Source organism: Ambystoma mexicanum, chromosome 1q, assembly GCF_040938575.1.
Source record: "Ambystoma mexicanum isolate Mex_15411 chromosome 1q, UKY_AmexF1_1, whole genome shotgun sequence".
NCBI classification, from domain to species: domain Eukaryota; kingdom Metazoa; phylum Chordata; class Amphibia; order Caudata; family Ambystomatidae; genus Ambystoma; species Ambystoma mexicanum.
Genome location: NC_090922.1, coordinates 258,198,445 through 258,220,323, shown reverse-complemented (window position 1 = coordinate 258,220,323; position 21,879 = coordinate 258,198,445). Strand labels below are relative to the sequence as shown.

At 47.7% G+C, this 21,879-nt stretch overlaps 1 protein-coding gene across 1 annotated transcript in view; it reads left to right on the top strand.

Annotated features, from left to right (window-relative positions):
• The window catches only part of LOC138527237 (galactoside alpha-(1,2)-fucosyltransferase 2-like), a 284,795-nt gene extending 270,422 nt beyond the window's left edge, over positions 1–14,373 (top strand). Inside the window, exon 4 of the mRNA XM_069638353.1 lies at positions 12,804–14,373. Coding sequence (XP_069494454.1) covers positions 12,846–13,910 — 1,065 coding nt within the window. The 5' untranslated portion in view covers positions 12,804–12,845 and the 3' untranslated portion in view covers positions 13,911–14,373. The remainder of the gene's footprint in view (positions 1–12,803) is intronic.
• Positions 14,374–21,879: the final 7,506 nt, after the last annotated feature.

Sequence of the window (21,879 nt, the reverse complement as noted above, 5' to 3'; positions counted from 1 at the left end):
CAGCAGAGGCAACAGTCCCTCGACCAGTTAATCGTGCAACAGCAGCAACTGGCCACGCTCCTCAAGGACCATGCCGATGAATGTGGGGGCACTAAGGCAGACATAGAAACATCAACTGAGACACTTAGGGCAGAAATGGTGAGAAGTACAGAGACACTAAGGGCACAAATGGAGAGTAGCACCGAGAGCCTGAGAGTCCAAATGGAGACTAGCACCGAGAGCCTGAGAGTCCAAATGGAGAGTGGCACCGAGAGCCTGAGAGTCCAAATGGAGAGAAGCACCGAGAGCCTGAGGGGGGAACTGCATGCGACGTCCACAGACGTATGTGCCGAACTTGCCGCAGTGCGCCGTGTGCTCACTGAGCTCTCACAAACCCTTAGGGACATGCATGGACGTGAGCAGGCAGAGACATCATCCGTTGCAAGTTCCGTCCAGGGCAGCCCCCAACGTAGATCTGGGAGGAACCTGCGCTCCACAGGCAGGGGTGCCCCTGATACCCGCAGAGGGGGCTTGCAATAGCGACAGCCCACTGACAATGAGCATCTTTGGACACTGGTGTTCGGGGGGGAGGTAGGAGGGTGGAGGGGGTGTGTTGTGCTCACTTGGGTGGCGGGTCGATAGGGTGTTCAATATGATATCACATATGCCATAAACAGTGCACGATCAACCAATGTGATGTGTGGACAATGATCATTGTGTACTAGGCCATCATAGGCGTACAGTCCATATTGTGCATGTACCAGACACACACAGTGCCACGAGTACCGTGTCCATGTATCAGCCACCAGGCGTGAGTGCTAGAAGCATGCATCAATGAGATGCTGACGAATGTCACGGCCCTCCGGTGCCTCGCAGACTCCTTGAGGTGCTGCCACATCCCCACCCTCTTCATGACCATCATCAGGTGCTTGCAGTTCTGCGTCAGGGGGCATGGGCACATTTCTACGTACGCACATGTTGTGGAGCATGACACATGCCATCACCATCTTTGCAACCTTCTCATGGTGGTACAGGAGTGCCCCGCCAGACCTGCTGAGGCAGCGGAAACGAGTCTTCAGTAGGCCGAATGCCTGTTCAATGACTACACGGGTACGTGAGTGGGCATGGTTGTAGTCCTCCTCATGCTGGTCCCGTGGGTTCCGGACTGGTGTGAGGAGCCATCTCTTCAGTGGATACCCAGCATCACCTGTATGTGGACGATAAACGGATTATGTGGAATGCCATTGCTACGTACGCACACCACCCCCCCACCCCCCTTCCTGCCAGGTCATTGCCGAATCACATACCCCACATTATCATGCATGTAATGAGACTCACCGAGTAGCCAGGATCTGTTCCCTGCGTGTCGCTCCATCTAGCGTGGTATTGTAGAGTTCCTCAAGACCATAGAATCATGGGTTGATCCAGGGAATCGGGCACAACAATGTGTAATGATCCTGTTGGAGTCACACACCATTTGTACATTCAGGGAATGAAATTGTTTTCGGTTGCGGTACTGGGCCTCCATGGCATGTGGGACGACCAATTCAACATGGGTGCAGTCGATGGCACCAATGCAACCCGGTATGCCGCCAAGTGTATGGAATCCCACTTTCGTGTTTGTAATTTCCTGCTCCGAGCGTGGTAGGGAGATGTAGTCGTCTGCGTGCTGCAGGAGGGCATCGAGCACTTGCAATAGTGTCCGTGAGAACAGTGGCTGAGAAATGCCATGCAACTGTCCGACTGTGTGCTGGTAGGTGCCTGTGGCCAGGAAGTGGAGTACAGACACCACCTTCAGTAGGGGTGGGATGGCGGTTGGGCTATCTATCATGCTGACAAGGTCAGCCTGTGTCATGTCCACAATGGCGGCTATGGTGTCCCGGTCCAAACGGTAGAGGGTGTGGATCTGCTCATCAGTGAGGTTGAACGGATGTGCTCGGAGGCGTGGGATTGCGGCCTGCCTGCGTGGTGGTAGTGGCTGTGCTGGCAGCCCTTGCTGGCCCTGCCTTGCCCTCCTCCTCCTCCTGCGTCTCCTCCGTGCGGCCGGTTGTAGTTGGTGTTCGTCTTCTTCTTGGAGTTGGAGTACTTGCAGTGCTATCAGGTCCCCCAGGGCCAACATCGCGAGTCCTGCCGGTAGCATTTCGGAGTGTGTGTGGTTGTGGGAGGAGACTGGGTGTGCTATTTATGTGTTTTCAGGCTGTATGGCCTCCACCTGTGGTGATTCATTCCACCTGTGCAAGCTGCTCTCCCCTTTGGCCGAGCACGTCCCGCACACAACGCTGCAATTCGGTAATGGCATCTTGCTATTGCAATCATGTATTTGTACCCGATGGCCGTGTAACATTTGTTGATATGTACATTCGGCTATGGTCCCATTGTTTCACATACAATCTTTGCCGTCGCGAACAGACTTGTGAAGGGTCAGTGGAACGTAGTACTCGAGTAACGGTGGGCCCTCATGCATCACTGTACCGAGTTGCACCGACGGGCGGGGCGTCCCATTTGTGGGTGAAGGCAGTTGCCATTTTCACACACAGCCGCACTAGATGGATTAATTTGTGATTTCAAACGGCCACAGATGCCTTTTCGACGTGATGTTGCAAATGAGGAATTCGAAGGGCGGCGCTTTCGGTTTTCAGCTCGCGGCGAGGAGATGCCCACAGGTCTGACTGCAAATATAACGTTCTATTGTTCAATGTCCTTGAGACAGGGGCCATGGCGAGGAAGCAATGATTGATATGAATAGTTTGGGATGCGCAATAGCGACGTGGGCGATGAGGCCGGACGTTCCCAAATACATGTTACTTCACAACACTGGAATTACGGGCTGGGGCACTGTGGATTTTGCAGGCTGCATAACGCACAGACTCAATGGATATTTCTAATGTCATGTGAGTAAATGTTCTGGCGTTTTTATACCGGGATGAGGGAATGATGAATGGATGCATGGGCAGATGATTTGATACAGAGTTTGCCATGTTCAGGGCTTCTTGGAATCTATCCGCCTCCCCTGCGCTATGTGATGCAGGTCTGCCATAGTGGGACCATCGTCTATCTGGCCTTGTTGAGCCCTCCCTTTCTCGACGCGCCTTCAGACACTTGTGTCCATGCACGTTAACAATCCCATCAGATGGATTCTGTTTTGACAGACGCATGCACAGGTACACTCGTTTGTGATGGTGTTTACACCTCGATATAGATGGTTATGAGTCGCAAGTGGTTTTGGGGTGGTGATGATCCTTTGGAGTGGGCTAGCATGCATATGGCTGTGGATTCAGTGTGATCATTGAAGTGAGTTGTTCGGATGTAGTTCTGATGGCCATTCTGTTCTTTTTCTTTTCTTTTGGTTGACAGGTATCTCCTCCCCTTTTGCCACTGCCATCTGTATGCCACTCCTGCAGATGGCTTTTACTCCCGACACCTGCTGCTTCGTGTTAATCAGTGGAGCAGCATTACGATCTTATGGGACGATCGCCAATGGGCCACATGCCCTTACGCAGTACTAGTGGCTCGGAGCAACATTTCGGCCTTTCAGCTGGACTAGTACCTCCCCATTGGGCCGGCCCTGCGGTTCTGTGCGCTTCCATGTTGCCTTTTCGTACGTGAATGTGGCTCTGTGTACCATGATGGAACAGGGCGTCACACAAGTAGTGGCTGGTCATTTCTTGCGGATGCAGCCCACAATGGTGAAATGTGTTTTGGAGTTCATGGCCTGATGGCTGTATGGCCTTGGTGATTTTGTTGTGCATTAAATTTCTATTCTGATTTGGCCCGTGTAGCGTTCTTCTTTGCAAGTGATGTGGCATATTCCTATTTGGGGAGCGATGTATTGTGAGGAGATCTGCATTGGGTTCCAGCTTCGGAGTTTAGTTGCGTGGTACTGTACTGGGCGCGTTTGCCTACGAAGCCCGTGAGGTCAGGGATGGGGGCTGCCAATATGACTGTTTGAATGTTGTCATGCTCAGGGGCGGGGGATTGGGTTTTGTGTAACAGATGCCGGTCAGCCAGGTGGACTGGTGGAATGATGTGATTTTCGGAATATTGCTGGTCACAGGTGCCTGTGTTTGCGTGCGTTTCTTGGTGGGGGACTGTGGTCATGTCCATTGGGATGGCTTCTGTATTCGTGCCATCTGTGCCCTGCAGCTCCCATTGGCCCCTCTTGTGTTTCATTTGTTCGTTGGCATGCATGGGTGACTTGTACATTTCAATGGTTGCATTGTGACTTCATTGCACCTACAGGGAGTTGTACTTTGTGGGCAGGGAGCGGTGTACAGGCACTCAGTGGGGCCGTTTACGGTTGATTCGCGATGCCGTACTTCTCACCATGGCGGAATGGGACATTCCGCCATGCTTGATGGCGTTAGGTACATGTCCGCTAGGGTCGGAATTAGCGTACCCTTGCGCCATGGTGGTGTTTACCGTTTGGCATGGCGCGCGCGCGCGTGCTTGGTGCAGTTGGCGTTGGCGTTCACTACGGTGTCGCTAATGGCTTCGTACTTTGCGGTGACGGGTCATAGTCGCACCGAGCGCTATTCGATGGCGGTATTGCATTTCCGCCATCGTTTTCCGAATTCCGCCAGGGTCGTAATGAGGCCCAATGTATCATCCTCAGACGGATGAAGGGCTGAGATTTGAACTTTGGAAGTGCATGCTGGCACGTGCCAGAGTTGAGCATTTAACTTGCTGAGCTATCCACTTGTACTTCACTATGTATAATGGCCTGTGCAGATAAAAATAAATATTTGCGATATATCCACCCCCTCCTGTGTGTCTACCAACTCCACTCTTTTTTTAATGTAAAATATATCACCGTTATAAGAAATGTGTCATGACATATTCCCCCTGCTTCGTAGCACTGTAATAATAGGTGTTACTTATTAATAAGAAACCCATACCCCGGGGTCAAGGCATTACCTGAAGCTGCCCGTATACACATTTTTAAGAAGGAATATTTGGCAGGATGGCTCAGTGGGATACGCAGCAGGAATATTTGGCAGGATGGCTCAGTGGGATAAGCGCTTGCTGCTGCGAGCCAGGTGTGACCTGCAGGTGACGGGGTGGAATCCTGCGCTTCTGCAGCAGTTCAACACTTTATGCTCCTGATCTCTTGTATCTTTCTATCTTTCGCCTGTTATCTTCCTGTTGTTGTGCTTGACTGCCCCTCTTTCTCTCTTTACCCTCTTCCTGTCTCTTATTTATTTTTGAATGTTTCATTTCGGGGATCCAAGTGAAATATTTGCTTCTACCTAATACATACATGCCAACATTCTGATAGATCTATGAGGGAGATTTTGTGTAGGGAATCGGGAGACGTTATTTACCCCATAGGAATACATTGGCACTGGAATTATTTTAGGCGGGAGAACGTGAAGAATATCTATATTTTTCAATGAAAAGTTGGGAGTCTCCCCCCTAAATCGGGAGGGTTGGCATGTATGCTAATATATGCAATTACAGTTCTCTGCCCTGGACATACAACAATAAATAGCAAAGGGGTGGTCTTCAATTTGCCACGGGCTTCGAGATCAGGATGGGGGGAAGCGAGGCTGATCACGTGACAGCTACTGAACTTCGAATACACGGCAGAGAATCTAATGAGCAGAGCAGCCGGATGTGACTGCACGTACAGCTTCCTTGTGTCCTGGCTGCTGAGCGGTTTGTTTTTGCAATTAAACCCGATGATCTTGATTAGTGGAAACTTGCATTAAACGCCAGCTCTCAGGTCAATTGCTGGGTCATATTATTCATCTCTATTGCCCTATTAGCAGAGAGAAGGGTTTATCCAGTGCTCCTAGGTTAGCGTTACCAGCCACGGACATTGTGGTGTCACGTGTCCCGGAATAGCAGGGTCACGTGACACTACAGGCGGATGTAGAAATAAAGGCATCACCGGAACTGGCGGGTAAACGCCAGTCCGGGTTTAGGCATCGATACCTGTGGTCCTGTTTTTATTGCTGCGCAACTCCCGCTCCCTGCGACAGTTTCACGATCATGGAGCGAGAGCCCCGCTCCGTGTCTGTCACGCCTGCCGAGCCGGCAGGCTCATTATCACACTGGCGACGAGGCGGTAAGTGAGTTGCGAGCCCCGACAACAACGGAGGCCATCGCACCCACGGACCCGCGTTTGTACGATCGCGGAGCCGGCAAGACAACAACGCCGGCCCCGCCCACCATCACAGTCAACTTCCAAGAGCGGCGGAGAGTAGGCCCAGTGCCCAGGGCCCCAACAAGGAGAAAAAAAAAAAAACGAAGGAAAAAAAAAAAAATCATCATAGCTGACAACACCCCAGGCAACAGCCCCCAGCCCTGGCAGCTGCATCCAACAGAAATTAATACCCCACGACAAGTGGAAAAGCAATCAACGCAGGAGACCCACGGCCTACCCTGCCAGGATGCCGCACGTGAGACCACGCGCTGCGCGCTCACCAGGCCCAACTGCCATCACACGGTAAGCTGCGACACAGCGCCGTAACACTGCACAACACACCATGTCCGACCCGACGTCCAGCCCATCAGAGACCAGCGCCAGGTCCACGTCGAGAAGGAGCATCACCGAGGAACGCACTGACCCCTCGCTAACCACGTTCATGCCGCCTTTCGACCCGTTTACCAACGGAGCAGCCATCAGATGGGAAATATGGTTACAACAGTTCGAGATGCACCTCGACGCGAGAGATATCACTACGCCCAAAAAGATGCGCACCTTTCTCCTCCTCAACATAGGATCTGCCGCCCTGCGCCTATTCAACGCCACACCAAACAGAGGTACTGATGCCAACTACGCTGCAGCCAAAGCCGCCCTTTCCAACATGTTCAAACCAGACCTCAACCCCGACTACGAGAGGTTTCATTTCTGCATGGCGAGGCAACGGGAAACAGAGACAGTGGACAAGTTTCACGCTCGCCTTCGCGAAATGGCGGTAGGCTGCGAATTTCCAGTTGAGGAGTTCGCCATCCGCCTCCAGATTATCAACGGCATCTCATCCGAGAAGCTGAGGAGGGCGATACTATCAGAGAAGAATGTGCGGCTATCACGCATCCTCGAGATGGCAAGACTCCGCGAGCAAACAGAGGACCAAGTAGCAGTAATGGAAGCAGCCATTCAGAGGCCACCGCTAGACAACCCTGGACCAACAGAAGACGTAGCGGCCATCTCCCGACACCTGGGCACCCGCCCGAAACAAAACACAAGAATGCAACCACCGCAAAGGCGCGATCAATCATGCAAGTGGTGCGGAGGCCCATGGCATAAGGGAGATTCCTGCCCAGCGTGGGGGTCGACATGCAGAAAATGCAACCGCCTGAACCATTACGCCGCAGTCTGCCTAAACCCACCGAACAAGAACGACCGGGACGCAGACTCGCGGCCACCACAAGAACCACGCAGGAGATTCGCGCCCAAAGAGCCCCACCAACCAACGCGGAGAGGGAAAGCTAGAGCAGTCGACGAATCACACAGATCCCAAACCACGAGCGAAAGCGACGAAAGTAACAGCGACTCATCCCCCGAAAGACAAGACAAAGAAAGGAGAAAGAAAGGGAAGAGGCGAGTACATCGGGTGCACCTAATATCGGCAGTGGACCCACGGAAATCACGACAGAAGAGGAGACCAACATGCACCATCCTCTCCGATGGAGACCCACTGAAAGTTATCATTGACACCGGTGCCACAGTAAATGTCATGCCCGTGACAGCATTCAACAGTCTGAACCCCAGACCAGAGCTCTTGAAGAGGAAAGTCAGGCTATACGCCTATGGATCAAAGAAACCCCTACCCGTGCGAGGATCATTCAAATCCAATTTCGCTCACAGTAATGCCAGCTGCCGAGCCCGAATTTACGTGGTGGACGCCGGGTGCGAAACCCTCCTAAGCTGTAAAACAGCCGAGAAGCTGGAGTTGATACATTTCGCCTTCAGTGCTCAACACGATGAACTACACGACCTCCTAGGGCGACACAAAAAGCTGTTCCGAGGCATCGGACGCCTAAAAGGGAGAACGGTCAAGCTGCACATAGACCCCACCATCGAACCCAAAGCTGTACGGCACAGGCGAATCCCATTCCACCTGAGAGAAGCCGTGGAAAAGGAACTACTCAAGCTCGAAAACGCAGGGATCATTGAGAAGACGTCTGGACCAACCCCGTGGGTTTCGCCGATGGTAGTAGCCCAGAAACCAAAACAACCAGGTGCGGTACGGATCTGCATCGACATGCGACTCCCCAACATAGCTATCGGTCGTGAGCGCCATGTCACTCCCACCATCGACGAACTCATTGTAGATCTCACGGGGGCGACGGTCTTCAGCAAGCTCGACCTCCGGTCCGGCTATCATCAGCTAAAACTATCAAAAGAGTCCAGATACATCACAACATTTTCATCCCATCTTGGCCTGATGCGATACAAGAGACTCAACTTTGGGATATCTTCAGCGGCGGAAGTATTCCAGCATGAGATCCGGAAAGTCATCACGGGCCTCGAGGGAGCAACCAACATCAGTGACGACATCCTTGTATATGCGTCAAACAAAGACGACCACCACCAACGTTTAGCAGCAGTCCTAAAGAGACTCGAAGATGCCGGTCTGACCCTCAACGCAGACAAATGTGAATTCAACAAAAAAGAACTCTGTTTCTTCGGGTACATTTTCAGTGCGGCAGGAGTGTCCCCAGACCCAGCAAAGGTACGAGACATAAAAGAATTTGAACCACCACAATCAGCCTCAGAGGTGAGAAGCTTTATGGGAATGGCCACCTACTGTGCCCGATTCATCCCCGATCTTGCAAGCATCGCCAGCCCACTCAGGGAGCTAACCAAGAAAGATCAAAAGTGGGAGTGGACGGAGGTTCAACAACAGGCCTTTCAACAAATAAAAGACTCCCTGTCCGCCACCACCACCATGGCGTTTTTCAACGTAGACCGACAGACCGAACTTCTTGTCGACGCCAGCCCAGTTGGCCTAGGAGCCGTGCTGACCCAAACAGATAAAGATGGCACGATATTTCCAATCGCGTTTGCCAGCAGAGCCCTCACCAAACCTGAACTAAATTATGCTCATATCGAGAAGGAAGCCCTAGCCATTCTGTGGGGATGTCGCCACTTTAAAGTCTACCTGTTAGGAAAACAGGCGAAAGTTTTCACCGACCATAAACCCCTTGTCCCGATATTCCGAGGCTCCGCCCCACATCCGCCCGCCCGCATTGAGAAGTGGATGTTGCAGCTTCAACCCTACAACATTGAAGTAGAATACCGCCCAGGATCGGATAATCCGGCGGACTACCTGTCCCGCCACCCGCGGCCAGCCACTGACGAAGAACAGCGCCACGCAACAGAAACGGACGAACACGTCTGTCACGTGATAGCCTGCGCCCGACCACGAGCTTTGACACTGCAGGAAGTGGTACAAGAAACAGCAGAGGACACCGTCCTAAAACATACAGCCGCAGCCATACAGTCAGGCAACTGGAAAACGTACCTCATGTCAATGTCTCACCGAACAACCACTGCCCAAGCCAAACTCAGGGCCCTATTCGGAGTCAGACATGAACTGTCTGTAGCCCCTGAAGGAGTAATACTGAAAGGACACAGGATCATATTACCAGAATCCCTTGAGGACAGAGCGCTCAAGCTGGCCCACAGTGGACACCAAGGGATTGTCAAGTCGACCGCCTACCTAAAGTCCCGAATGTGGGACCACTGCACCATCGCTGGAGAAGGATACCTGCTAGTGGTGATAGATGAGTATAGCAGATACCCGGAAGTAGAGCATGTCGCCTCGACGAACGCAGAAACCACCATCCTCGCACTGGAAAAGATATTCGCCACTCATGGCATTCCCAAGAAAATGAAAAGTGACAATGGCCCATCGTTTGTCAGTCAAGAACTAAGGGAATTTTTCAAAGAAGTCAACGTCAAACATCAACGCATCACCCCAAGATGGCCCCAGGCAAACGGTGACGCAGAGCGCTTCATGGGATCCCTGAACAAGATCATCAGGATCGCCAAGGAGCAAGGACACCCCTGGTTGAAGGCTGTATATCGGTTTCTGAGGACACACCGACAAACCCCACACACAGCCACAGGGGTCAGCCCGGCGGCCCTCATGTTCGGAGTCCCCATCCAGGCAGAGCTAGCGATACACCCAGACTGGACAGCGCCAGACCCAGATATCATCGGGATGGAAACAAGACGGGAAAGACACAATGAGCGAGAAAGCATTGCTCGACGAGCACACCACAGAGACATAAACCCGGGAGACACAGTCCTCGTCAGGAACCGGGCACCACCGAAGAAAATGTCCCTCAACTTCGAAGCGCGCCCGTGGACCGTCACGACCACTAACCACAGCATGATTACGGCAACCCGCGGAAAAGAGACAGTAACCAGGAACGTCTCCCATTTCAGGAAAGTGCCCCCAGAAATGTGGGAAGAACAACGGTCACCCCAGAGAGAGGAAGTAGTACACCCACCGCAAACACCCACGCCACAGCAGACCATAGAAGTACCGGAAGGAGCAAATGGTGAAGTGGAGGCCGCCACGGAAAACGCGCCACGTGAAAGAAACACCCGATACAGTCTGAGAGAAAGGCCCAGACCATCCTCCCGCCTTCAAGGATATGTAGTAGACGAAATATACCAAGGAAGACGACAGCAGAGACAGAGACATTCACTCACCTAGAAGTAAGACTCTATGTAAAATGTAATGTCAACCCATGGGAGTTTTACCTCCAATTTGGGGAGGAATGTGGTGTCACGTGTCCCGGAATAGCAGGGTCACGTGACACTACAGGCGGATGTAGAAATAAAGGCATCACCGGAACTGGCGGGTAAACGCCAGTCCGGGTTTAGGCATCGATACCTGTGGTCCTGTTTTTATTGCTGCGCAACTCCCGCTCCCCGCGACAGTTTCACGATCATGGAGCGAGAGCCCCGCTCCGTGTCTGTCACGCCTGCCGAGCCGGCAGGCTCATTATCACAGACATTATGGTGCCATTTTCCAAAGTGTGTATTGCCCATTGGATTCCATCAGGAAAGTGGCTTCGGTTTCCCAGGGAATGCATCTGTGTATTAAGGTTTCTGAGCTTATGTGGATTTGGTTGATTGTGAATAGGACATCCGCGATCCAGTCTTTGGCTTTGCCACCACAATACCGGCCAGCAAACTGAATGTCAGTGTTGGACCTCAGTATATTTTGTATTGAGCATTTAGTTGCTGGTTCTAGTTGGGGATATTATGTCGGGACTGTCTCCATAGGTGGATACTCACTTAGGTGATTCCATTGCGTAGGAGTGATGGTCATGAGCGGATGGATGAACATAGAGAAATTGAGCGGGACGGGCAGACGGGTGAGGCTCGGGCCTTCCCACATTCTGAAACATCTCAATATGTTTTGGGAGGTCTACTTTTTAAGAATGATTTGCAATCTACATGTGACTTAATGTTCTTTAAAACCAAGTCATGCATCTTTGGGTGAGTAAGGCAAATGATGTATTTAACACCCAGCCTCCCCATGCCCCACCCTACTTTTGTCGCCATTTTGATTGTATTGTCTCTGGACTCCAGGGAAAAAAATTAAGTAAAATCGCAACATGAACAAAGAATGATTCAAAGTAATTATGCTGTTAAAGGCGTTAGATGAATGCTAACTATAGAGTAGGCAATATCACTCAATGCACAGGCTACATATTTCCACAGACAAATAAATGGTAAGATTATGAAGATTCGTTCTTGCAGACTTCATGCACACAATACTGAGTTGATGCACATGTTTTGGAAATGTTTTACATGCACATCCTACCAGATGCAGATTTATGCTAGGCCCAGTTATTTCTATAATTATTTTTTTTATTAGCAGTTTTTGCATGTTACAACTCTCTACGGATACAATATACAGTCAACATGTCTTTATAAACCCACTCCCTCCCCCATAAAGAAAAGTATAAATAGTGCTAGTACATGTCAGGAATCTACTCCATATCTACTCAAAACAGATAATCTAAATAGTTTAAATACAAATAATATTAAAATAAAAAATGATCATTGACTTCTTCCGACAATAAATCGATCTTTCCATGTCAGCCAATTTTAATATTTCGTCCATGCAAACATTCACGTCTGTGGACAGTCTCGACTTCTATCCTCTTAATATCATTTTTTTTTATCCATTGACGCACCTCTAAATAGCCTGGTTAATTCTAGAGGTACATTTACTAATGAGATCAGGCCGTGATTGGCCACATTGGTGAGAAGGCGATGATCCGAAGCCTTAGAGAATTGTTTGGTTGCTACGTGATTGCACTTTTAAATGGAGATGCAGAATGTAAGGCACGAGGTGCATGGATTGCATCCTTGATGTAATAATCAAAGACAATGTTTATGAACGGGGGTGTATTTGTGGACCACGTGGCACACCTACATTGCTTAATTGCAACATTTGTACACATCGCTTTTTTTACATGTCACATTCGTTCTGTTAGTGTCTATTGGTGATAGCAAAAATGAAATAAATGATCCCCAAGTCCCTGAGCGAAACAGGTCTCGTACCAGGCAATGGGTGAACAATGCATCGGACGGCATTTCAAATATCAATGAAAGGTCATGACACATACAGTATACAAAAATACAAGAACCACATAAAAGCAATTGAGGAATCTGGCAAATATCAATAAAGGTGAACATATCAGAACTGGGTGCCTGAAATTACTTTGCACCATCTCAGGCAAAACAAGTTGCTAAGTTCTCAAGATAGGATGGGTGGAAAGTCAACGAGTGGGAAAACTTGAAGGAACTGCTTAATTTAAAAAAGTACATTTCTTTCTCTGTTTAGGTCATGAGAAAAAGGAAGAAGCTCGAGTGAAGAAGAAAGAACATGAAGCAGCCAAATCTATTTTCTATTCGTGGGGGATTTCTCACTGCGGTATTTCTGGTGTGCATCATGGTTCTATCGTTATACGCGAATAGCCAACGGAGAAAACAATATTCTAACAGAGAAAACTGTTTCTGCAAAGATTCGGCTACTAAGACATCCACACCGACAAGAGAGACCAAAGTGAAAAGGGATGGCATGTGGACTGTGAATTCAATCAACCGCTTGGGCAATCAGATGAACGGGTATGGTGCCCTGTATGCCTTTGCAAAGATGAACGGAAAGCAGCCCTATATTCTGTCTCATATGCACAGTTATCTAGCCCCTATCTTTAAAATCACTATTCCAGTGATCCATGACAGTGTAGCCCAAAAGATTCAATGGAAGGGATTTCACCCCAGTAACTGGATGCGTGAAGAGTACAAGAATATCAGTGGCAAATATGTGAAAATAACAGGCGATCCCTGGTCATGGACCTGGTACCGTGATATACGAGATGAGATCCGCAGAGAATTCACATTACATGACTTTCTAAGAGACGGCACCAACGAGCAGCTGGCAAAGCTGAAGGGCTCACGGACAAATGTCACCTTTGTTGGAGTTCATGTGCGAAGAGGAGACTACGTTGTCCATATGCCCAGAGATTGGAAAGGGGTCATTGGGGATCGAGCCTACCTACAAGAAGCCATGGACTATTTCCGTAAAAAATACCAAGAGCCCATTTTTGTGGTGGCCAGCAACGGGGTGCCGTGGTGCAAAGAAAACATCAATGCCTCCAACGGGGATGTCTATTTTGCTGGTGACAGTAATGAATCCACGCCGGCAAATGACTTTGCTCTGCTTGTCCAATGTAACCACACAATCATGACCATTGGGACCTTTGGCTGGTGGGCAGGTTACCTGGCTGGTGGAGAGGTGGTCTATCTAACCAACTTCACATCACCAAAATCCACACTTCCCCAGTATTTTCATTTTAAGGATACTTACCTCCCAGAATGGATTGGGATTGCGGCTGATCTCACACCCCTTATCAATGACAGATGGAAGACAATGAAAGGGTGGGTATAGGCAGCTATGAGGCGACAGCCACCCGTCTCTGAAATGTGTCATGCAGATTGGGGCAGCTCCACACTGCCTTGTGTACATCTTTCCACCCCTATTGAATTCTATTTACCCTCTCAAGCCTTCCGTTGGGTGGTGAAGGGACAGCACATACCGTCTAGATGTGCCAGTAGAAGGATGGTGGTGCATATGTTTCAGATACGTATTAAACCCATACTATAATGGATATGCATTGTTGCTAGGCAAAGTTGATACCAAAGACTATGATGATCCATTGAGATCAGAAGCAGAATTGTCACGAAGAACTGATTTTATAGTGAAAAGACTTGGAAACATTTGCTATTAAGACTTATTTTGTTTCTGTGCTGATTCCGCTGTCAATTGTAGCAAAACAATGGAGAACTACTCACATGCATACAGTTGAAGAGTGTTAACACAAGAAGCAGACAATAGTACATGTGGAAACATATGTTTTTCTTGCCATTATTGAGTCAGTTGGGTTTGCATTTTTGAATCTCGCTATTTTTGTGTTCCACCACATTGCACTTTCTTCCCACAGCACTCCCTTGGTTGGGTTGGTTTGCATATTTCAACAGAGGTCAGGGAGACCCTCTACTGAGAATGAACAAGGCCAAATACCCTGTTCTATGGGCAGGCTCCCACTCAAGAGGGTCTACAACCACATTTGAGGTCACTGTACTTTTCACAGAGAAGAAATATCCATTTGCATATCAGTCTGGTCCCACCCACCTGGGCAATTCAGCACCGAAATGCAAGACAATTCTCCTCTGAACAAGAGTACCAACAGCAACCCCAAACACATGATTTGGCCTTGTTCGGCTGCCTCACTGAGGTGAAGCTGTGCATTTTATATCTCGCTTCTGTTGTGTTCCACCACATTGCACTTTCTTCTCACAGTGATGCGTAGGTTGGATTTGTTTGCGACTTTCAATCTCTAAACTGATTGTACTTTGCCACACTTACACTACCGGGCTGGGTTCCCCAGCTAGATTACTTCTCTGAATCTCCCACAGTTTCTATTTGAACACCTTACCCTTTCCAGACTATGTTTCCCAGTTAGGATTGTTGCGCCGGATCTCGGCATGGATTGTGTTCTACCACACTTGCATTTGGCCTTCCTTGGGCTCCTAACTTGGACTGCTTTGTTGGGGATTACCACTTTTTGTGTTTCGACAACTTTGCTCTTTGCTAGACTACATTTACCAGTTTAGGCTGCTACTCTTGAGTCTCACCACTGGTTGTGTCTCACCACAGTCGCCTTTTGCCAGACAAAAATCTCCCAGCCTAGATTACTGCTGAGATATTCCCCACTGCTTATGTTCCACCACGCCAGAAATTGGCATAACTGGGGCTCATAATCTAGATAGGCGCTTTGGGCTCGACATTGTTAATAACCGCTGCACTGACATTCTGCCTGACCAGATTTCCCAGTTTGTACTCCTGCAGTAAATCTGGCCAATGTCTGTAGTCTGCCACACCTCCTTTCTGCCTGACTAAGTCTCCAAACTGATATTGCAGCTATAGCGGTAATACCTTTTTGGATTCCAACACTGTGAACCTCCCACTACGAATTTGGGAGACTTTCAACTCCCTGCCTCAACACTACTATTGTAAAGCTGGAGTTCTCAAGCACCACAAAGTCGGGAGACTAAGATACAACACCACAGGGAGGCCTTCACCAGTGTAAACCTGATTCCACTACAAAACCCTGACAAACTGGGGTTCCCTTGCACCACAAGACTCTGAGACTGAAATACAACCACCACAGAGAGGCTTTCCCCACTGTGAAGCTGATACCTCTACAGGGCCCCCCTAAAAGGCAAAAACCACTTTAAATCTTACACAAATACAAGGCTCCATCGCTACATGGACTCACAACCTGGAACCCTAACACAGTAATCACTTACCATCCAGAGATCCCGCTCTGGCAAATAGCCCAGCCAGGAAATAGTTCTGCCCTAGAAATGCTCTTCTCCGGGAACAACCCTCCCCAGCAATAGCCCCTTCCACTTAGATAGCTCTGCCCTGAAACATCTAAGCCCCAGGGGCAACTCAGACCCTAGGATCGCTCATGTCCCTGGGATAGCTCATGTCCTTGGGATAGCTCACAACCCCGCATGAGCTATTCCCCGCAATAGCTCATGCCCACTGAATAGCTGTTTCCCCCTGAGATAGCTCACACCCCCTGGGATAGATCACACCCCTGGGATAGCTCCCAGCACCTCCCCCCATGCTGGAATAGCATAAACACCCCAAGCGAGGAGAAAAAAACAGGAGGACAAACAAAAAACCCACCAGGAAAGCACAGAAACAATCAAGAAAACAAACCCCAAGCAACAAGCCCACATTACATAATGCACCATACAAGACAGACGCACAAAAAATAGCCAAAACAGAATAAACCAATTGGAACAATTGCAACCATTCCAAAATGCCACACCAGGTAACCAACCTACACCAAGAAATAACACACCTACCTGTCCACTGCAAAAGAGCCCCTTTGTCAGAACATGACCAATAATCACTCTACCTATCGCTCTACCAATCAATTTACCACCCACTCGGACAACCATCCAACCTTATGAACCGTAGGCACATAAGGAGGATAGGCAGAAACCCAACAGGCGCATGTGAAATCAAAAGAAACACAACTGAATGAAGCAACCTCAAAACACCATTCATGACAAACAATTGGTACTACACAAAGAACCATCAATGTGAGCAGACAGATGACCAGGAAGAAAACATCAATCCAAGACACAACCTGTCTGACCATCTCAACGAAGAAACAAAAACAACAGAACAAAATTAATTAATTAATTTTATCATTTGTATGACGCCTTTCACCATAATTGTGGCTGTTAGTTGAATGCCCTTGGAGGGACCAGAGACCAAATGAGAAAAAAGTTGGGAGGTGCTATCACACCTCTGTGCATTTCAGCCATTAAAGTTATGTGAGGGTGGCCAAGAGTCTGCTAGTCACCCATATCTGAATGGCGTGTAAATGGGTGCAGCAGAGGTAAACTATACACTAAAGAGGTGTGGGTTGTGTTTAAGGAGATTTATGTGAGCAATTACAGTTTGGATTTTTGTCATTAAAAGTAGCTTCATTCTAATGGTAGAGGTGTTGTTCAGTAGTGTCTGTGTTATATGCAAATACAGGGTGTGTAGAATGAGCCTATGCCTCTCGCTAAGCTATGAATGTGTGGTGTGCCAGGGGAGACAAAGGGTTTGCTGTACAAACAACAATGTCTACATCCTGTGCTCCCTCTATGTACCAAGAGCAGTGCTACGTTTCACAGATGATCTAAGTGCTAAATGAGTACATGATACTCACCCTGGTTCCTTCTAGTGCGAGCAAGGCTCTCCATTCATGCTTTTTTATGGCGGCATGGCCCCTCTCATGTGCTTTAGAGTTACATGCAGTGCTGAGTATGGATGAGGGATCCAAAGTGCATTATTGTCCACCTCCTGGAAGATCTGAGTGATATTTCTAAGGTGCAGTTTAAGTGTGATGCATTGCACAACTTAATGGAAAAATTAGTCAATATCATCTCAAAGTATCAACACCGCCACCAAAGGACAATAAAACCTCAGGAAACAAAAAGGTACACTGCAACCTAGTCACCACCAGATCAATCTCAAAATACATAATAGAAATATACAAACTACTAAGTGATGGAGAGACAGACATGCTTTTCCTCCCTGGAACCTGACTAAGTCAAAACTTCCAGGTAACAGCACACAATTCCGTATCCGACAACTCCAAACTTAAACAAGCCAACCGAAATGGAAAAAGGGGAGGACTTATCACTGTGGCATACAAGGACCAGCTTAAGATAACAACAGCACCACCACTAAACATCCCAAACTGCGAATCACTCCAACCGGTACTTAGCATTACATCATAAAAACAACCTATTGTTCCTACTTGTCTACAGGCTACCGACATACAACTCTACTTTAATGGACATGTTTGTGGACGCCATCACCAACATCACCTTTAAACACGATCACCTAATCATACTGGGAGATGCCAACATCTGGTTCGAAGAAGAAAACATTGATTAACCCAAAACGCTAATAAGCCAGCTAGCAACAATCCAACTACAACAACTGGTGAAAGGAGCGACATACATACACACAGCAGGCCACACCCTAGATGCAATCTTCTGCAACATAAACATGGTCACAACTGCACACCCAATTAAAATCCTCTGGAGCAACCACCTCATAATACCCTTCATGATTCAAAAGCCAATGTGGATACTAGCTAGCCTCCCAAATCATCCACTGAGTCAGAAAAGAAACTGGAAATCCATAAGCATCGCAGACCTAAACACCAGACTGGAAGCCACAAAAACCTCCAATCACTGTTTTAGACTTAAGTAGCATAGATGAAAGAACTGAAACAATCTGAAAATGGATCACGAAAACACTAGATGACATTGCACCAGAAAAAAACATTCACCCTCTCACTAAAGAAAACAATGGTGAGATGGTTCACACCCCACCTCAGAGCACTGAAAAAAACCAGACAGGAAACTAGAACAAGAATGAAGGAAAAACTACGACCAACAGTAAAAATTACATAGCAAAGACACATGCGACTTTACAAAGCTGAAATACTCAAAGCAAAGAAGACATTCTACAACGAACGGATCACAAACTCAAGCAACAACCAGAAAGATACTCAACATCATCAACAAGCTAAGAAACCCAACAGCATGCAACGACACACAAACCCCATCACAAAAACTATGCAATGACCTTGCAGACCACTTCCATAACAAAATCACAAACATCCAGCAAGTCATTTATAGCATGCCTAAAAAACCAACAACCCCCCTGACTAGCAGCTCTCAAGCAGAACCTCGCCCACGAGATGTATAGAAGACTATCCTCACCCAGAAAACACCAGTAGGATATTTCCTCAACCTCTTCAACCACTCACTAGCAACAGGAGCTGTGACACAAGTCTTCAAACTGGCATACATCAAGCCGCTCCTTTAAGACCCATCTGGAAACAGGGAAGACCTTACCAACTACTGACCAATCTCAAACATTCCATACCCGGCAAAGTTACTGGAAAGCGACGTCTACGAACAAATCCTGGAACATATAGACCAGGCACGAGTAGGCTTCAGACCCATGAGAGGAAGGGAAACAGCATTACTATCGATATGGGACGATTTAAAAACGAACGCAGACTCCAACGTCAAATCTGCACTAATACTACTTGAACTATCAGCTGCCTTTGACACAGTCTGCCTCAAAACACTCATTAAAAGACTTGAAGATATAGGAATTGGCAACACAGCACTACTCTGGCTAAAATCCTTCATGACAAAAAGAACAGAAAAGACTTGCATAACACCATTCAAATCAACACCCAACAAAACAACATATGGAGTCCCACAAGGCTCATCACTCTCACCACTACTGTTCAACATCTACATGACCTCCTTCATTAACCTCATCAAAAGACACAGCCTCACCTGCTACAACTACGCAGACGATACACAACTCATCAACAAAAGCAATACTAGCGAAGAACAAAACCCAACCGTTACCAACTACCTCACAGAAATAAACCATTGGATGAGTACCAACAGCCTTAAACTCAACCCAGACAAAATACAAGTCAAGATTGCGCTAAGTGACCCATCAACCATCAACACATTTCATGGCCCACCGAATTGGGAAACCCACTACAACCATCTAAAGTGGGCCTAAATCGCAGAATATTAATGGACAACAAACTAACAGTCAAACTAGAAGTCAACGGAGCAGTAAAAAAATGCTTCTTCCACCTACATACAGCCAAGAGGATACTCCCCTTCTTCAACTTCACACTCAGAACACTTGCCGTCATTTCTCTTGTCATGTCAAGAATAAATTACGGCAACAGCATATAATCTTGGAATCCGAGATTACCTTATGAAAAAACTGCAACAAATACAGGACGCAGCAGCAAGACTACTCATCAGGCTTACTAAAAGAGAGGCACTATCTACCGGTGAAAACACACATTTTCTTCAAAACACTCTGCACTACACACAGAGCAATCCACTGTCAAGGAACATAATTTATCCCACTCCCAATCCCACGTATAGGGTGCTATCCTGGAACATAGCTTGGGTGAACAGACACTTGGCCAACAGTAGGTGGGAACATTTCCTGGAGAGTTTTAATATCATCTGCCTCCAAGAAACATGGGCCATGGAAGATCTCAGTATCCAGGGTTACTTGTCCTTCAACATTATGGCCCAAAAAAAGGCAAGGGGGAGACCCCTGGGCGTCTTTTGGTGTGGGTTGAGGCAAGCCTCAATTGGGAGATTGAGAATGTTGATGCTGGTTGCACAGCAACTGGTAATCAAAATTCCAGGAGGGAAACCTTGCTATAATCGCCCAGACCCAATAATTGTCTCAAACCATATTCTATTGCTCAAAGAACGTATTGCAATTTTGGAAAAATTCAATTGGTGGAACCTTTGTTCTGATTGTATTGGGAGATCTCAACCTTAAACTAGAGCTATTAAAATAACTGGAATGATTATGGGAAGATGAGGACGAGGCATGGGGAATAGGAGCACTTGATGCACTATCCTTAAAAAGAACCTCAGCTGGTACCCTCAATACTATTCAAATTCTCTATAATTTGGGGTTTGGTCCATGCAACAGCCATTTTGTGTTGGACTGACCAGTAAAGGATGCATACTTTGGCCCCAATGGGAGGTCCAGAATTGGTAATATATTCATTGTGGTCTCGGATTGATCGCAGATTAAGGATTTTGAGGTAATGAACAGGCAGGAAAGTGATCATAGGCCAATTGTAATGTCCCTAGGGGACCCTAATCCTGTTGCACTTCTGGGTCAAGGTACCACCTTGGACCTAGTGGTGATGGGTCATGCTCGCTGAGCTATCGAATGGGCAAGACTTTTAGCTAATGAAGCAATCCTTAGCCTGTACGAATGGATATCGGAACAGTTCGTGGGTATAATCCCAGTTTTACATGGGCTATGAGGTAGATACTCAATTTTAAAAAATATTGACCACAATTTTTTACGGTTCCATGTGTTAATATCCCGCAAAAATATCGCGATACAAAAATATTGCCATATTTTTGCAGCAATATTGACCCATGGACCCTGCGGGGGACACTGCTGCATTATTTTAAAATGTTTGGGGGACATCCCCACTATCCCCGCTCCCACAAAATCTCCTCCCCAAAAATATCGCCTATGGCGAGACAAACGGTCATACAATATTTTTGGTGGGGATTTTTGCAGGGATACCAATTTTACCCTTACTTACGAGCGCCAAATCAGAAATCAAAAACGTGCAAAGAAAAAAGAGGTTTGGTATGACAGCAAATGTAGAGAGACCAAGCAGGCTCTTGTCCAGTATCTTAATTCTCATTCAACAATTGATAGGCCTCATTAACAAATGCTAAGAGCCGACTACAGGTCCTTAAAAAGGTAAAAAAAGAAAGACTATTTGTCTAATAAGTGGGAGGCCCTGTTGTAGATGGCCCGATCTAGAGATTCCTAGGGATTTTGAAGCCTTATTACCGATAGGGAATTAGGGGGCGATATGTCGCTCCAGGTTTGTATTTCCCTAGTAATGTGTAAAGAGCATTTCTCATCTCTGTACATGAATTTGGACCTGCTTGACTCTAACAACCTAACCCTGAATAAGAGTTCTCAGGGACCAAATGGTGCCGGGGGATACATTTACAGTTTCTACAGAAGGATGCGAAGGATGTGTTGAAGTCCCAAAGAGTGGGGAAAGTGGTCGGCCCAGATAAAATCCCAGAAGACATGTTTACGGAAGAGCCAACCATATGGGTACCGGTCTTAACAAAGGTTTTTAATAACATCATTGCGTTGAGGAAGGTACCAGAATCATGGTGGATGGCTGAGATCGTCCCTATTCACAAAAAAGGGGGGA